We start from the raw sequence: 17,777 nt of genomic DNA, 5'->3' as shown, positions 1-17,777 counted from the left end.
AGGGACAATTATGGGTATGCAAACAATTTTACAAACCTATCTGTACTAACCTTTACAAAACCATGATGAACACTTGAGGTCTTTTTCATTTTGGATTTGTAAGAATTTATTACAAAATCCCTATTCTAAGCTAGATCCCCAAATGTCTCTCTAATCAGGAAAAGCAACAATTCATTTTCTCAGAATCATGTGATCCCTTAGGTGCTTAACAAAATGTTGACTAAAACCAGAGATCCCTTTAAGTAGAAGAAAGGTTTATAAACTGGAGAACTTGCCCTGACCTCTTTCTTGGGTTGACTTCTCCCACCCCCAGAGTGAGGGAATGTAAACCCTTGGGAGAAAGGGACTGAACAGATACAGGGATCAGACCTTTTTTTTTTTAATGCTTCTGGGATTTTCTGCTGAAACAGAAACACTCCACCTGCTGCCCCTTCTACAACTCCTGACCCTTCCCATCCTTCTTCAACCATTGGCGTTTCACAAGGATATTAGGTCAGAGAGGAACCATCTGTCAGAGCATAATGGAACTTTTTCAAATTCTGGTCAGGCTTCTTGATTGTTGGCATATTAGTCCTCCTCCTCAGCAACTCTAGCCAGAAACACTGGGAATCTTCAGGGGTGGTGTTCACCTCTTCCTCGTTATAGTGGCTCAGGATAAGTTGTTTGTTGAATCCTTCTTTCCTTAGCTTAGCTTCTTCCGTTTTTCTGTTCAAAAGAAAACAATTCAAGATCTGGCTAATTTCTTGTTCTTATCAAGGGCTGGGGGATGGCCAATGGCTGTTTAGGCCTCTGGACCTCACCTTTGTTGTTGTTGCTACACAGCAGTTACTAAGTCATGTCAGACTCTTTTGCAACCCCCTGGTCTAAAGCCCACCAGGCTCCTTTGTCCATGGGATTTCCCAGGTAAGAATACTGGAGTGGGTTGCCATTTCCTTCTCCAGGGGATGATCATCCTGACTCAGGGATCAAACCCACATCTTCTGCATTGGCAGGCAGAGTCTCTACCACTGAGCCACCAGGGAAGCCCAACCTCACCTTTACCACCTATCTAATGGATTTCCTTTCAATCAGGAAAGCTAGGCTTTGAAATCCTGAGCCAAGCATTTATTGAGTGCCTACTATTTTAAAAACAGTTCCAGAGTGTCTACTGTGTCTGGAGCACTATACAGAGGCTGCAGCAAATGCAAGATTAGGAAGCAGCGCTGGTGCCCACAGGGGCAGCACTACACAGCACAGGTTTTGGATGAGAACTGAGGTGAACCTGGCACTGCCACTTGAGACTATAGAAAGTAGGCAAACTTTAACCTACTCTGAACTTTGATTTCTTCGTCTGTAAATGGAGACAACAATACCTCATGGAAGGGTGGGAATCTGACTATAACGCACACAGACCTCTGGACCAGACCCTAATGATTAGCATGTCATCTGTTAAAATGAATAATTGTTTTTGTTACAATTTAGTGGGGAATATATATATATATGTATATATATACATATATGAATATATATATGTATATATATATATTCATTAATAATATGATGGTCAAGGAAAAGGGCAGGTGAATATGAAACTACCTGGCTTCTAGGTTTCAGACAGAAACCTTCAAATTAAGGTAGCCTGTTAGAACATTCATTTAACCATTCACAAATATTCACTAGGTGTCTTCTGCAGTTCAAAACTTATACATTTGTATGAGAAACATGCTATCTGTCCCCATTCTTATAAGAGTGAATGAGTTTTGCAGCTATATGGTAAAGCCTGGATGCAATGCCAAGGACTTCCCTGGCAGTCCAGTGGAAGCCCCACTTCCAATGTAGAGGGCACGGATTCGATCCCTGGTTGGGGAATTAAGATCTCATATGCTGTGTAGAACAACCAAAAACAACATAAAGCAACAAACATAAAAAACACCTCCCCCCCAAAAAAAGGCTGGATGCAATGCCATCCATATCAACTCCATACTCTCTGCTCTGTTCTCTTCACCTCACAATACTGCTGTCTGCATTCCTAGTGTTGGCTGCTATAAGAGCTATGTGCATAGTATAAGTGCATTTTAAAAATGCAGATTAACCAAGGCTCTTTTTTTGAAAGTCAGCCAGTGAGGCAGACCTTCTTGCCACTAACACATGCAAAGGTATACACACACATGCACATACATGCATACACACTCATGTACTCAAGTGTGCCAAGTAGGAACTGCTGGCAACATGCCATAGAAGAAGCCTCCAGAGTCAGGTTGGCAAAACAGAGTCATTAAAGAGATATTCTTAGCTGCCTTGGAGACCAACAGTACCTGTTTAATATCTCCATGGACTGGCTGTCATGACTGACTTAGTCATGATCTGAGCTACCAAAGATGAGCTGCTGAGCTTTTGGGTTATTAAGACATAATATGAAGATGGAATTGGGCAGACTCATGATCAACATTTGAGAATAATCAGAAATGTCCAGATTCTAATTAGGGGAGGTAGGAGCTACTTTCTTAGAGAAAGAGTTAGCAGTTTGGGAGTTTCCAAGCACAGGGTAAGATTCAAAACAAACAAACCTCGGCAACAGCGTGAAAGAAGATCTAAGACTGCCCTCAGCAAATCCCTTCAGATACACAGCAGTTTCAAACAGGAATCCTCAGTGTTTTTCATTTTAAGGTACAGTTGAAAACTCCTAAAACTGAGCTGGCATATCTCAAGGATAACCTTGGAATATTGGGAAGAATTGCTCAGTGTGTGTTTGAGTGTGCACGCCTATGCATTTGTTGGCTGAGGGAAGGACTTGGAATGTGGAAAGAGCTATGCTGAAAGGACTTTTAAAGGATAAAAATAACTAACTGGAAATAACACAGCTGATTAATGAAAGGAGAGGTATAATAGCCACCCCACTGCCAGTGTTGGTGGCAATCAGCAAGGGTCTCTGACCCCTCTCGGAGAAGCTGGAGGAGGTGCTCCTCGGAAGTCCTGTGAGCAAAGAATCAGATCCAGGAGGGTGAGCAAGAGCCAAATCTGCTAGAAAATGGAAATGCTTGATTAAAACAATTACTTTCTCTCCCCTTCTTTTGTCTCATCTCTCACTTTCCTTCTCCTGCTGCTGCTCCTTTCTTTCTTGCGTTCTGATGAAAATGTGTCCCACTGCCAAAAATGAGGTGAGTGGGCAAAATTTTTGAACGATGTGACAAAAGCAAAGCACTTCTAGATTTCTACTCTTCCCCACACCAGAACACACACATGCCACTCCATTTATAAGCATCAAAGGTTGGCAGGATTTCAGCTTAACACCACCCGTGTATAAGCCAACTGGAAACCCAAGTTTAATTATCATTCTCCAAGCCCATACCTCTGCCCTTTCAATCAACGCCTAGGTGTGATTATATTTTTCTGTGACTTTCCACAATGGACCATTTTGGATTATTCTTGAAAAAAGGTAAGTATGCCTCTGAAGTGTAAACCCTATGCTGCTACTTCTAAGTTGCTTCAGTAGTGCCCCACTCTTTGCAATCCGTGGATCATAACCCACCAGTCTCCTCTGTCCATGGGATTCTCCAAGCAAGAATACTGGAATGGGTTGCCATTCTTTCCTCCAGGTAAACCCTATAAATCATTGAAAAAAAAAAACAAACACATAGTCTTCCTCCTTACCAATATGGTCAAATATTAAGATACAAAAGCTATAAGGCAAAAAACTCCAGTGCCAAATCTCCTATATTTATATAAATCCCACATTACTCAAATAATCAAGATAGGCAGCTAAAATTCAGTAAAGTTCTCCATTACAATTTTTAAAGCAGCACTTCCTTTTGTAATCCCTTTAACAGACCCCCAGATAAAGAGTCTTTTAGTCATTGTGTGACATCTAGTCAGCCTCCCATGCCAGTAAAGACTACTTCATCTCTGCCTTTTCTCAAAGTATTGCTAGTGATCTGCTCTCCTCTTGCCCAAGGCCCAGAAGTTGACCTCTGGATTCTCCAGCAGGTGATAATTATCACCAAATTGATAAGTTCAACAAAAGTGTCTTTGGATTTCCCTGGTGGTCCAGTGGTTAAGAATCCACCTTGCCATGCAGAGGAGGATGCGGGTTGGATCCCTGATAGGGGAGCTAAAACCCCATGTGCCACAGAGCAACTGAGCCCACACACCACAGCTAGAGAGTCTGTGCACCACAAAAGTCCCTGTATGATGCGATGAAGACCCTGAGTGCCGCAACTAAGACCTGAAGCAACCAAATAAATAAGTATTTTTTAAAAACAGAAAAGCCCTGATACTTACACAAAATGGTTTATTAGAATTTCAGGTGGCTGGTTATTCCCAGGAAAAGTCATTGTTAGGACTTAAGGAACAGCCATTTTCTAAGTCAGAAGCTACCCAATTATCTCAGACTTTTAGTATCTAGACTATGCAAAGACAGAGGCTGAAATAGAAAGGGAACTACATGTCAAATCATCTTAAATCAAATTGGTCTATGAATCTAACAGTAAGCTAAATTCCACATGGTGGGGGCATTCATTGATTGTAAGAACTGAAGGATATCTGGAGAATATCTAATCCTGTTTTATAGATGAAGGAACCAAAGCATAGAAAAGGGATCTAAAATCGCTAAATAAGAGTTACTGTTCTATAGATTGTGCTTTTAGCTACATTATTCCATTTAATGCTTTGAACAACTCTATAAGGTAGATTCTAGTAGGATTTCCATTTCTTACAAGGAAAGTAAGGTCCATCTAGTCAAGGCTATGGTTTTTCCTGTGGTCATGTATGGATGTGAGAGTTGGACTGTGAAGAAAGCTGAGTGCCGAAGAATTGATGGTTTTGAACTGTGGTGTTGGAGAAGACTCTTGAGAGTCCCTTGGACTGCAAGGAGATCCAACCAGTCCATCCTAAAGGAGATCAGTCCTGGGTGTTCTTTGGAAGGAATGATGCTAAAGCTGAAACTCCAGTACTTTGGCCACCTCATGCAAAGAGTTGACTCATTGGAAAAGACTCTGATGCTGGGAGGGATTGGGGGCAGGAGGAGAAGGGGACGACAGAGGATGAGATGGCTGGATGGCATCACCAACTTGATGAACGTGAGTCTGAGTGAACTCTGGGAGTTGGTGATGGACAGGGAGGCCTGGCGTGCTGCAATTCATGGGGTCACAAAGAGTCTGACATGACTGAGCGACTAGACTGAACTGAACTGAACTGAACTGAAGGCTTGAGAAACTAAGTGCCCCAAGTTCCATGGTTGACAAATGGGAGCATGAAAGTTGTGTGGATTCCAAAGCTTGGGCTCTAAACCTTAACAGACATTAGCCCCTGTACCCCAGGTCACACAGCAAATGAATGGGTAGAAGCAAGTCTGAAATTGGCAGACTAGTGTTTTTGCATCACCATACTCTAACAGCGAATATGAGAGCTTCATTAGTTATAGTCGAGTTTCAGGCCCAGAGAGCAGCTCTAGGCAGACCTGGTCTAGAGAAAGTGCTCTGCTGTACGGAGTGTCCTGGGATCTGTCTGGTCTGGGACGAGAAGATTCAGACGATGTTTGTCAGACTAGACTTCCTGTGATAAATCCATAGTGTATCCTAGTGTGGATCTGCCAATGAAGTTAGAGACTTTTTTCTTTCTGTCTTCAATTTCTCTGGGTCTGACTTGATATTAAACTTCTATAATGTTAAGCAAATGTGGTAGAAACGTGGTAGGGTAAAATGGCTGATAGTTCTGACTTGTGAAAAATTGCACTTTGTTCAGCAAGCATTTATTTAATCTCCATGCTAATAATATCTCTCATCCTGGTAATCAGGGGATGTTAATATTTGGTCATTTTTCTTACAGAAATGTTTTGTAATGCATAAACTGTAAAATTACATGTGCTTTTTAAAAAACTTGGATCCTGTATATGACAGATCCCTTGAGAGTGGATTCTACCAATTCTACCAAGACAATTAGCAAGTCTCATCACTTGCTCATCAGTTACAAAATCACTCCCTTGATGCAGTTTATTACTGTGGGTCATGTATAAAAGCATCTTACTCATCCCTGTTGCTATGTTCCAATAAAATTTGCCTCTTCCATCTACTCTGCCAAGCTATCCTGTCTTAGTTCTAAACCTACTTGTTACAAGCAACCACTTCTGATGGTATTGGGTTATTATTAAGGAATGCTTTTTACTTGCTTAGTGCTTTAGTGTCTATAAAGAATGTTTATATATATTGTGTCACAATATGTTATGGTAAGCAGCAGAAGACATATTATTATCTCTAAATGGTTAAAGAAACAGAGGTTCAGGGAGTTCAGGCAGTGACTGACCCAAGATCTCATGCCCATGGATTAAAGAACCTGGGTGTTCTGACTCCAAGTTCTTTTTCTTTCAGTTTTTAAAAAGACATTATTTTTTAGAGAGTTTTAGGTTCACAGCAGAACTGAGTGGAAAGTACATAGAGTACAAAATGCCCCCTGCAAGTTTAGTTTCCTTTTCATTAAAATACGCTGCCTGCTCCATATCCTCTGAGGCCTTTGTAAATTTGAAAAACTAATTCTATAATTCACTGGAAGAATGAGTTGGTGAAACTGATTAAGATGCTTTGAAGTAGAAAGAGTAACCAGAGGAGATTTGTTGTACCAGATACTAAGATAGTAATAATTAATATTTATTGAATGCCTATTTGTGCTAGAAATCTTTAGAACAACTATAAAAGGTAGCTACTAAGATTATCCCTATTTTACAGATGAGGAAAATGAGGCAAAAGGCAATTAAGTGACTTTCCCAAGGTTGCATGAATTGATGGAGCTGGGATTTTAACCCTATCAATTTGGCTTCAAGGATTCTTTCTTATCATCACAGCTGCCTGTCTTATACTTTAGAATCTAAATAATTAAAATAGTTGAAATAAACCCACATACCCATGGTCAATTAATCTTCAAGAAAGGAGGGAAGAATATAAAATGGTGAAAAGACAGTCTCTTCAGCAAGTGGTGCTAGGTAAGTTGGACAGATGAATGTAAATCAATGAAGTTAGAACACACTCGCACATCTTACAAAGAAATAAACTCAAAATGACGTAAAGACTTAAACATAAGACATTACACCATAAAACTCCTAAAAGAGCGCACAGGCAAAACATTCTCTGACATAAATCATATCAATGTTTTCTCAGGTCAGTCAACTAAGGCAATAGAAAAACAAAAATAAACAAATGGGACCTAATCAAACTGACAAGATTTTGCACGGCAAAAATAAACCAGGAGAAAAAAAAAAACACCTGGGGAAAAAACCTATAGCATGGGAGAAAATATTTGCAAATGATGTGACGGACAAGGGCTTAATCTCCAAACTATACAAACAGCTCATTTAATTCAATGACAACAACAACAACAAACCAAGAAATGAGCAGAAGACTTTAACGGACATTTCGCCAAAGAAGACAAACAGCTGGCCAGAAGGCATATGAAAAGATGCTCAACATCACTAATTATTAGAGAAATGCAGATCAAAACTTCAATGAGGTATTATCTTACACTGGTCAAAATGGCCATCATTAAAATGTCTACAAATGACAAATGCTAGAGAGGGTGTGGAGAAAAGCGAAGCCTCCTATACTGTTGGTGGGAATGCAAAATGGTCCAGCCACTACAGAGAGCAGTGTGGAGGTTCCTCAGAAAACTAAGAATTACCATATGATCCAGCAATCCCATTTCTGGGTGCATTTGTTGTTCAGTTGTTAAGCTGTGTCTGATTCTGCAACCTCATGGACTGCAGCACACCAGGCTCCTCTGCCCTCCACTATCTCCTAGAGTTTACTCAAATTGGTATCCATTGAGTCAGTGATGCTATCTGACCATCTCATCCTTTACTGCCCCCTTCTCCTTTTGCCTTCAAAATTCCCAGAATGAGAGTCTTTTCCAAAGAGTCGGTTCTTCCCATCAGGTAGCCAAAGTATTGGAGCTTCAGCATCAGTCCTTCCAATGAATATTCAGGACTCATTTCCTTTAGGATTGACTGGTTTGATCTCCTTGCAGTCCAAGGGACGCTCAAGGGTCTTCTCCAGCACTACAATTTGAAAGCATCAGTTCTTTGGTGCCCAGCCTTCCTTATGGTCCTACTCTCACATCCATGCATGACTACTGGAAAAACCATAGCTTTGACTATATGGACCTTTGTCAGCAAAGTGGTGGCTCTGCTTTTTACTAATAACATGCTGTCTAGGTTCATCATAGCTTTCCTTCCTGGGAGCAAGCATCTTTTAATTTCATGGCTGCAGTCACCGTCCACAGTGATTTTGGAGACTAAGAAAATAATATCTGTCACTGCTTCCACTTTTTCCCCTTCTACTTGCCATGAAGTGATGGGACTGGATGCCTGGGCACATACAAAACTATAATTTGAAAAGATTCATGACCCCCTATGTTCACAGCAGTACTATTTACAATAGCTAAGACCCCATAGACTGTAGCCTGCTAGGCTCCTCTCTCCATGGGATTTCCCGGGCAAGAATACTGGAGAGGGTTTCCATTTCCTTCTCCAGGGGATCTTCCCAACCTGGGGATCGAACGAGTCTTCTACATCTCCTGCAGGCAGATTCTTTACCCACTAAGCCATCAGGGAAGTCCAAGTCACTTTACTGTACAGCAGAGATTGACACAACATTGTAAATCAACTATACTTCAATTAAATTTAAAAAATAGCTGAAATCTCAATAGGCAGATCAATGAAATAGAATAGACAGCTCAAAAGCATACTAGTGTATATGAAACTGAAGCTATGATTAGGTTGAGAACTCAAATTAGTGGATAACAAGAAGATGTATTCAATAAAAGCCAGCAAAGAGGTAATACATTGTTATGGTTAAATGCACAGGCTTTGGTATCAGATAAACCTAAGCTTTGGAGAAGGCAATGGCACCCCACTCCAGTACTCTTGCCTGGAAAATCCCATGGATGGAGGAGCCTGGTGGGCTGCAGTCCATGGGGTTACTAGGAGTCGGACACGACTAAGCGATTTCCCTTTCACTTTCCGCTTTCATGCATTGGAGAAGGAAATGGCAACCCACTCCAGTGTTCTTGCCTGGAGAATACCAGGGAAGGGGGAGCCTGGTGGGCTGCCGTCTATGGGGTCGCACAGAGTCGGACACGACTTATGTGACTTAGCAGCAGCAAACCTAAGCTTATATAGAAGCTTACCCACTTATTAGCTCTCTGACCTTGTTGTAAAAACAGTGACTTACTCATGAAGGCATCTATCAGTAAATTGCTTGATGTAGTGCCCTATACAAAATGATCACTCAATATACCCTAACTATCATTATCAGCACTCAATAAATACTAGCGACTTCCCTTTTACTTTTCTTTCATGCACTGGAGAAGGAAATGGCAACCAACTCCAGTGTTCTTGCCTGGAGAATCCCAGGGATGGGGGAACCTGGTGGGCTGCCATCTTTGGGGTCGCACAGAGTTGGACATGACTGAAGCGACTTAGCAGCAGTAGCAGCCAATTATCATTGGCATGGGAGGAATAAAACTTGAATCTCATTACCTCACACCATACACAACAAAATTTCCAGCTAAATGTAGATAAAAGAAATAAAAAAATAGGATAGATCTATCTAACTTGAAAGCAAGGAAAGGTTTCTTCCAGTTATAAAAACAATCAGAAAAAAATCTTAAAACAAAACATTGATAACTGAACAATAATAAGAGTTAAATACCATGCATAGGTGTTTTAATGTAATGTACGTTTAAATACTAAATTTACTAATTTAAATTACATTAAAAATTTTAACCCTGATTTCAATTTTTAGAAAATTTCACTAGAATTTACTCTTTTTCAATTAAATCACCAGGGACTTTCAGAACAATATTTTTAATATCTTATTGCTCGCCAGGACCTGGACTCTGGTGCTTGCTCTGCCTCTCCTGTTCCTTAAAGGAGTTTGGTGGGAGAGACATCATTAACAGAGACCAAGTCAGATGGATACAGGTATTTCTTTCCTAATTGTGTTGCACAAACTGCTTGATTCTTGTCCGGAGTAGGAAAGAGCCAGGATTTCAGAAAAATCTAAAAAACAATTTGACATTGTTGGGACTTCCCTGACGGCCCAGCAGTTAAAACTCGGTGCTTACACTCCAGAGGGTACGAGTTTGATTCCTGGTCAGGGAACTAAGATCCTGCATGCTGTGAGGTGTGTGGCCAAAAATATTTTTAAATTAAAAAAAGAAAAAAAAAGAATTTGACATTGTATTATAAGATCCCTCTTAATTTAGGTTTATCAAATGTCAAATCTTATTTGCATCTCATCTAAACACTTTTCATTTTGTGACTTTTTTTTTTTACATGTACATAACTTTAAATACTTTGAATACTAAGCATACACTGGGCTTCCCTGATAGCTCCGTTGGTAAAGAATCCACCTGCAGTGCAGGAGACCCCAGTCCCATTCCTGGGTGGGGAAGATCTGCTGGAGAAGGGATAGGCTACCCACTCCAGTATTCTTGGACTTCCCTTGTAGCTCAGATGGTAAAGAATCCACCTGCAATGCAGGAGACTCCGGTTCCATTCCTGGGTTGGGAAGATCTCCTGAAGAAGGGAAAGGCTACCCACTCCAGAACTGGCCTAGGGAATTCTGTTTTAGTCCATGGGGTTGCAAAGAGTCGGACATGACTGTGCGACTTTCACTTTCAAGCATATATTGTATTTAAAATACAATCCCCAAAGTGATAAGTGGTGAGTTTCACATCAGCGGCCAGGTGAGGAACTAGAGAAGAATGGTGGAGAGTGAGTGGACTTTGGAGTCAGATAGGGCTGGGTCTTACCCCTGCTCTGCCTTTTTCCAGCTATATGACTCAATGAATTGCCACATTTCCTGGAACATTAGTTTTCTCATCTATAACCTGGAAGTGATAATCAGACCTCTTCTGCTGGGTCCTTGTAAGGAATATAGATAACACCTGTAAAGTGGCAGGTCCACTGTCCATCACAAAGCAGACGCTTTCCAGTGCTTGCTATTGTTATTACCTCCTCCCATTTGTTTGATTTGTCATGTATTGATCGTTAATTTGCTGAGATGTTTAGTTTCCCATTAGTTCCTTGAACACAGGGACTGATTTTATGTTTCCTTAGAACAGTGCTTTGCTTACAGCTGGCTTTTCTTTCCCTGATTTCTTCCCTTCCTCCTCCCCATCGCCTTCACATGTGATCTTTTACAGCCTACTTAACAAGGTTGATTGACTGGTAAGTCTTGTACCACAGAGCGACTTTTCCATGAGTTAACAGGAAGAGAAGGGTTTGTGAGTATGTATATTTTTTTATAGTACAGATACAATAGGCAAAGTGATAGGGTAAGTTGTCCAGAGTCCCATAGGCTCTGCATCTCTTCTTGCCTACACCCTGGTGGCTCAGATGGTAAAGAACTTGCCTGCAATGCGGGAAACTCGAGTTCGATCCCTGAGTCGGAAAGATCCCCTGGAGAAGGAAATGGCAACCCACGCCAGTATTCTTGTGTGGAGAATTCCATGGACAGAGGCACCTGGCAGGTTATAGTCCATGGGGTCACAAACAGTCTGACATGACTGAGCAACTAACACCCCACATTGTATCAGCTACCTAATAAAAGTATAGAATTCTAAAGACTGCAAAGGGCTCCTACATTTGCATTATGGCTACTTGTAATTTCTTCACAGCAGTATCAAGAATTGTCTTCCATTTCAGGATTTCCAATTTTGAGGAAGGAGGCTGTAGGACCCAACCTTAAAAAAAAAGACACACATATTAACACAAAAGGGATATTTCAAAATATATACTGAGTCAGTACTCACTGGGTAGACCCTATCTAGTCATCAGTCTACCGAAGTCTACCTGGTTAAAAAAAAAAACAAAAACCCAAATCCATTTATATTAAAGCACAAATAATTATCAGCTTAAGAATTATTTTTCCTATAGGAGGATTTACACTGAAGGGATCATATCTTTAACCCCTATGATGACATCTAAAGTATTAGAGGCCTTTCAAGAATGCCTTCACATCCTGTGATTTTAGCATCCTCAGGATTGAATCCCATCTATTGGAGAGAACATTTTATAGGCAGTCAATAGATTTGGGTTCAGTTCCTGATTCTCCTACTGACTAGTTTGGGTACTCAACATCTCTGGGCTTCAGTTTTCTCATCAGTAAAATGGGGGAGCTGAATGAGATGATTTCTAAGGCCTCTTAGCTCTATAGTTCTTCCTTTATAAAAAACTCTACCCTGGTAATGAGCATATGGAAGGATCCACCAACAGCTTCAGGGAACTTAAGGGAAGAGGAAAACCTGCTATTTCTTTATTCCAAGTCTAATGCATTAAATAAACCAGTAAATTACATATAGAAGAAAATTTGGAAAATAAAGAGTGGCATGGGGAAGGACATGTTTATCTTACCCCACAAGCACTGTTACCATTTTGGTGTGGCTCCTTCCAGATTTTTTCCCCTATGCATAGGTGCTTTAAAGCATTATTTTGTAATGAGAATGTTTACTGTTTACTCTGTCTCCAGATCTTTTGCCTTAGTCATGAGCTCTTCATTTTAGCCATAACTCCAGGTGAAACTTTGAATCAGAGCATTCTGGCTCCTTCCCACTTTGTTCACCTCTAATCCCCACCTTAACACAAGATTAAGGACAGGCTTAACCTTCCCTTCCCAAATTATGGAACTACTTGACTTCCCTTTCTTTGAGGCATCATGCCACCCCATCCCATGCAGCTCAAGTTGGGCTGACAATTACAGTTCCTTACCACACATGAGCCAAAGACCCAGGTTTGACCAACAATATTACTCCAATTCTGAGGCAACCATCATTGGGCCATAAGGTGGGTACCTAACTGAAGTAGAGCTCATCAGAGTCACTGCCTTGACAAATCAGAGTCAATCCCAATATCTTGAGATTATGTGGACATTGGAGGAGAAGAAGCACTTTATTCCTAGGCAGGGAACATGTGAATTTAGGGCTGGGGGTGACATCTTCTTTACTGTATGAAATGAGTCTAACTGTAGAATTCAGCCAGAGTTGGAAGAAGAGTCCCTGAAGCATGGACTCCAACACCCTTGTTACCCAAGCTGATTTCTCAGAACCCTGAAGAAACAGTTCCCAGGGTACTAGAGTGGAGAAACCAGAGGTGGCTGGATTAGAGGGGGATGCCTTTGAAAAGTTTGACTTCGAATCCATAAACCTAAATGTCTGACTCTTATTGGGGTTATATCAAGAGGATGGCTGGGAGAAAGTTTCCAAATTCAGGGAATGGAAGTGATTCTCACTCTGGTTGCTCACTGGGTGGATAAGGGGATCTTACCATTTTCTAAACAGATCTTGGATGTCAGTGAGAAGTGGGTGACAACAGGTAGACTGCTATCCTGGGAGATCTGGGAACACTGCTGTTGGTCGACAAGAGCTAGGAAAGAAGGAAGCAGGACGAATGTGAGCAGGGAGAGGGGAAGGAAGAGAAAAAGAAAGCATTTTGCCAGATCATCATCAACAGAAAATCCAATTGTCAATATTTTAATATTCTTACCAGGGAATTAAAATTTTCCATAAGCACCCACAAATACACATAAAATATTTTCATTAGTTCTGGAGTCAGTCTTTCAAACTGAAAATTCTGGACTTCCCTGGCAGTCCAGTGTTTAAGATCTGCCTGCCAATGAAGGGGACATGGGTTCAATCCCTGGTTGGGGAAGATCCCACATGCTGCAAAGCAACTAAGCCCATGCACCACAACTACTAAGTCCCTGCTACAACAAGAGAAGCCTCTAATCATGGCAACTAGTGAAAGCACACATGCAGCAACAAAGACCCAGCAGAGCCAAAACTAAATAAATCAATCAATTAAAAAATTTTTAATGAGCATAGATTTATTCTCAAAAAAAAAAAATAGAAATTTCCTCTGCATAATTTCTTAATTTATTAGGGGACTGTGTTTATGCTTTCAAGAATTGCCTTTTCACATTAGAACTACTGAGAAAAGATTCATGTTTTATTTTAATTTCTTCTTTTAGTAACTGGATAACAGCAGCCTGTTGTTGGTTTTAAAAAAAAAAAAAAGACATGCTCAACAATGGTAATTATTAGAGAAATGCAGATCAAATCTAGTGAGATACCACCTCACACTGGTCAGAATGATCATTATTAAAAAGTCCACAAACAGATGCTTAGAGGTGGTGTCAGAGAAGGCAATGGCACCCCACTCCAGTACTCTTGCCTGGAAAATCCCATGGACAGAGGAGCCTGGTGGGCTGCAGTCCATGAGGTCGCTAAGAGTTGGATACGACTGAGCGACTTCACTTTCACTTTTCACTTTCATGCATTGGAGGAGGAAATGGCAACCCACTCCAGTGTTCTTGCCTGGAGAATCCCAGGGACGGCAGAGCCGGGTGGGCTGCCATCTATGGGGTCTCACAGAGTTGGATACGACTGAAGCGACTTAGCAGCAGCAGCAGAGGAGGTGTGGAGAAAAGGGAACTCTCCTGCAGACTCTTGGTAGAAAAGTAAATTGCTGCAGCCAATATGGAAGTTCCTTAAAAAACTGAAGAAAAAAAAAAAAAAGCCAAACCCTGAAAATAGAGTTGCCATATGAGACAGCAATCCCACTCCCAGGCATACATCCAGAGAAAAGTATAATTTGAAAAGATACATGCACCCCTATGTTCATAGTAGCACTATTACAATAGCCAAACATAGAAAAAACCTAAATGTCCACTGACAGATGAATGGATAAAGAAGATGTGTATATATACACAATGAAATACTACTCAGCCATAAAAAGAATGAAATGATGTCATCTACAGCAACATAGATGGACTGAGATTATCATACTAGGTGAAGTAAGTCAGAAACATACATGTGGAATCTAAAATATGACACAAATGAACTTATTATGAAACAGAAACAGACTCACAGACATAGAAAACAAACTTATGGTTACTAAAAGGGGAAAGGGGGTGGGGAGAGGGATAAATTAAGAGTTTTGGATTAGCAGATTCAGACTACTATATATATGATAGACCAATAAAAAGTACCGTCATACTGTATGGCGCTTGGAACTATATTTAACATCCTGTAATGAACGATATGGGTGTGTAACTGAATCATTCTGCTGTACACCAGAAGCTAACACAACGCTGTAAATCAGCTATACTTCAATTTTAAAAAAAGGCTACAAGGACACAAAGCCTTTCAGTATCATTACGTTTGGGGCTAAAATACAAATCTAAGACAATAAATTTATTAATCTATGAAGTGGAATGAATTCATCCCACAGAGAAAACATATACATTTTAAAAGCTGTCTAAATACAAAGCACAGAAGAATTGATGCTTTTGAACTGTGGTGTTGGAGAAGACTCTTGAGAGTCCCTTGGACTGCAAGGAGATCCAACCAGTCCATCCTAAAAGAAATCAGTCCTGGGTGTTCATTGGAAGGCCTGATGTTGAAGCTGAAACTCCAATACTTTGGCCACCTGATGCGAAGAGCTGACTCATTGGAAAAGACCCTGATGCTGGGAAAGATTGAGGGCGGGAAGAGAAGGGGACAACAGAGGATGAAATGGTTGGATGGCATCACTGACTCAATGGACATGAGTCTGGGTAAACTCCAGGAGTTGATGATGGACAGGGAGGCCTGGTGTGCTGTGGTTCATGGGGTCACAAAGAGTCAGACACGACTGAGTGACTGAACTGAACTGAACTAAATACAAAATTTAGATATATTTTGAAAAGAAAGCAAAACTCATGGGAGCTTCTTAAATTTTATATGTAAATTAGGAGGTTTGTAAGTCCAGGATCCCATCACAAATAGGCTGTATCAGATGCAGAAATAAATAAGATGAGAAAATCACAATGATAAAAAAAAAAGCAAAAGAAATAAGGCTATAGGTAAGAAATTGCACAGTAACCATGAGTTACATCTATTGAGCACTAGGCTAAGTACATTAAAAGCATTATATTATATAATTCTCTCAACAAAGTTATACCATTAATTCCTCTCCCTCTCTCATTTTATAATGAGGAAATCAAATAAATCTAGGATAAGGCCTGAAATTTGGCTATTCTAACAAGTTCCCAGTGATGTTCATGCTCTGGTGTAGGGCCCACACTTTGATAACCACTACTACAGGGCATCTCTACCCCTTTATTAAGAGCAATCACTTTTTCTTAAAAAGTAAAAATCCTGTTGCTGGAATTATCTTGCCAAAGAAAATATATTGGGCCTTATGAACCATTAGGAATCAACAATAATACCTATATACTAAAGGTTATCATTAGGATCATATAAAAGAAGAAGGATAATAATAATAAAATAGCAAAGAACAATATGTAGTCTGCTACGTTTAGGTTCTTTTTCAAGTGCTTTAGTGATTATTTATTTAACATTCCCAACAACACTGGAAGGAGGTATAATTTGTAGCCTCATGTTACAAATAATGAAGCTGAGGCAAAGAGAAGTTACAAAATGTGTTCAAGTTATGTACCTAGGGAGTGAAAAGCCAGGATTTGGACCTAGAAGACTTTGACCATGTGGATCACAACAAACTGTAGAAAATCCTTAAGAAGATGGGAGTGCCAGACCACCTACCTATCTCCTGAGAAACTTGTATGTGGATCAAGAAACAACAGTGAGAACTAGACATGGAACACTGATTGGCTCCAAATTGAGAAAGGATTATGACAAGTTGTATATTGTCACCCTGGTTATTTAATTTCTGTGCAGAGTACATCATGCAAAATGCCAGGCTGGATGAATCACAAGCTGGAATCAAGACTGCTGGGAGAAATATCAACAACTCAGATATGTAGATGATACCACTCAAATGGCAGAAAGTGAAAAGGAACTAAAGATGAGGGTGAAAGAGGAGAGTGAAAAAGCTGGCTTCAAACTCAACATTCAAAAACTAAGATCATGGCATCTGGTCCCATCACTTCATGGCAAATAGAGAAGGAAGAAGTGGAAACAGTGACAGAAGTGGAAGCAGTGACAGTGATTTGGGGCTCCAAAATCACTGCCGATGGTGACTGTAGCCACAAAATTAAAAGACACTTACTTCTTGGAAGGAAAGCTGAAAAAAAACTAGACAGCATATTCAAAAGCAGAGATACCACTTTGGCAACAAAGGTCCATACAGTCAAAGCTATGGTTTTTCCATAGTCATGTATAGATGTGAGAGTTGGACCATAAAGGAGACTGAGTGCTGAGGAACTGATGCTTTCAAATTGTGGTGCTGGAGAACACTCAAGGAGAGTCTTCTCCTTGCAGTCTCTTGGACTGCAAGGAGATCCAACCAGTCAGTCTTAAAAGAAATCAGCCCTGAATATTCATTGGAAGGACTATTGCTGAAGCTCCAATACTTTGACCACCTGATGGGAAAGAGCTGACATACTGGAAAAGACCCTGATCCTGGAAAAGATCGAAGGCAAAAAAAGAAGAGGGCGGCAGAGGAAAAGATGGTTAGATAGCATCACTGACTCAACGGACATGAATTTGAGCAAACTCTGGGAGATAGTGGAGGACAGAGGAGCCTGGCATATTGCAGTCCATGAGGTTCCAAAGTCAGACATGACTTAGCAACTGAATGACAATCCTAAGAGCAAAAGTGTAACCTCTACAGCTAGGTTACTTCTCTACTTCAAAGGGGTTGTTGTAGGGATAGCTACAACTACTATTTAGTCTTATTGTCAAATCATTATCATTATTATGATAGAAGAATGGGAGTTAGGGCTAAAGTAGTATAAAGAACAATATACTGGGAGTCAGAAGACCAGGGTTGGGGGTCACAGATCTATCAGAAA

The 17,777-nt window shown here is 40.5% G+C and overlaps 2 protein-coding genes across 2 annotated transcripts in view; both read right to left on the bottom strand.

Annotated features, from left to right (window-relative positions):
- Window positions 1-89, bottom strand: part of LOC112584619 (uncharacterized protein C3orf20 homolog) — a 52,020-nt gene extending 51,931 nt beyond the window's left edge. Inside the window, exon 1 of the mRNA XM_044941991.2 lies at window positions 51-89. Within this exon, the coding sequence (XP_044797926.2) occupies window positions 51-89 (39 nt within the window). The remainder of the gene's footprint in view (window positions 1-50) is intronic.
- A 351-nt stretch (window positions 90-440) lies between these two features.
- LOC123333320 overlaps window positions 441-17,777 on the bottom strand; it is a 49,804-nt gene continuing 32,467 nt past the window's right edge. Inside the window, exons 5-7 of the mRNA XM_044941812.2 lie at window positions 13,289-13,387; window positions 11,610-11,709; window positions 441-705 (exon numbers count right to left, since the gene is read on the bottom strand). Of these exons, the coding sequence (XP_044797747.1) occupies window positions 489-705; window positions 11,610-11,709; window positions 13,289-13,387 (416 nt within the window). The 3' untranslated portion in view covers window positions 441-488. The remainder of the gene's footprint in view (window positions 706-11,609; window positions 11,710-13,288; window positions 13,388-17,777) is intronic.

This window comes from Bubalus bubalis, chromosome 4 (genome assembly GCF_019923935.1).
Source record: "Bubalus bubalis isolate 160015118507 breed Murrah chromosome 4, NDDB_SH_1, whole genome shotgun sequence".
Classification (NCBI taxonomy): domain Eukaryota; kingdom Metazoa; phylum Chordata; class Mammalia; order Artiodactyla; family Bovidae; genus Bubalus; species Bubalus bubalis.
The sequence above is the reverse complement of the archived record's forward strand: the minus strand, read 5'-3'. Positions and strand labels throughout refer to the sequence as shown.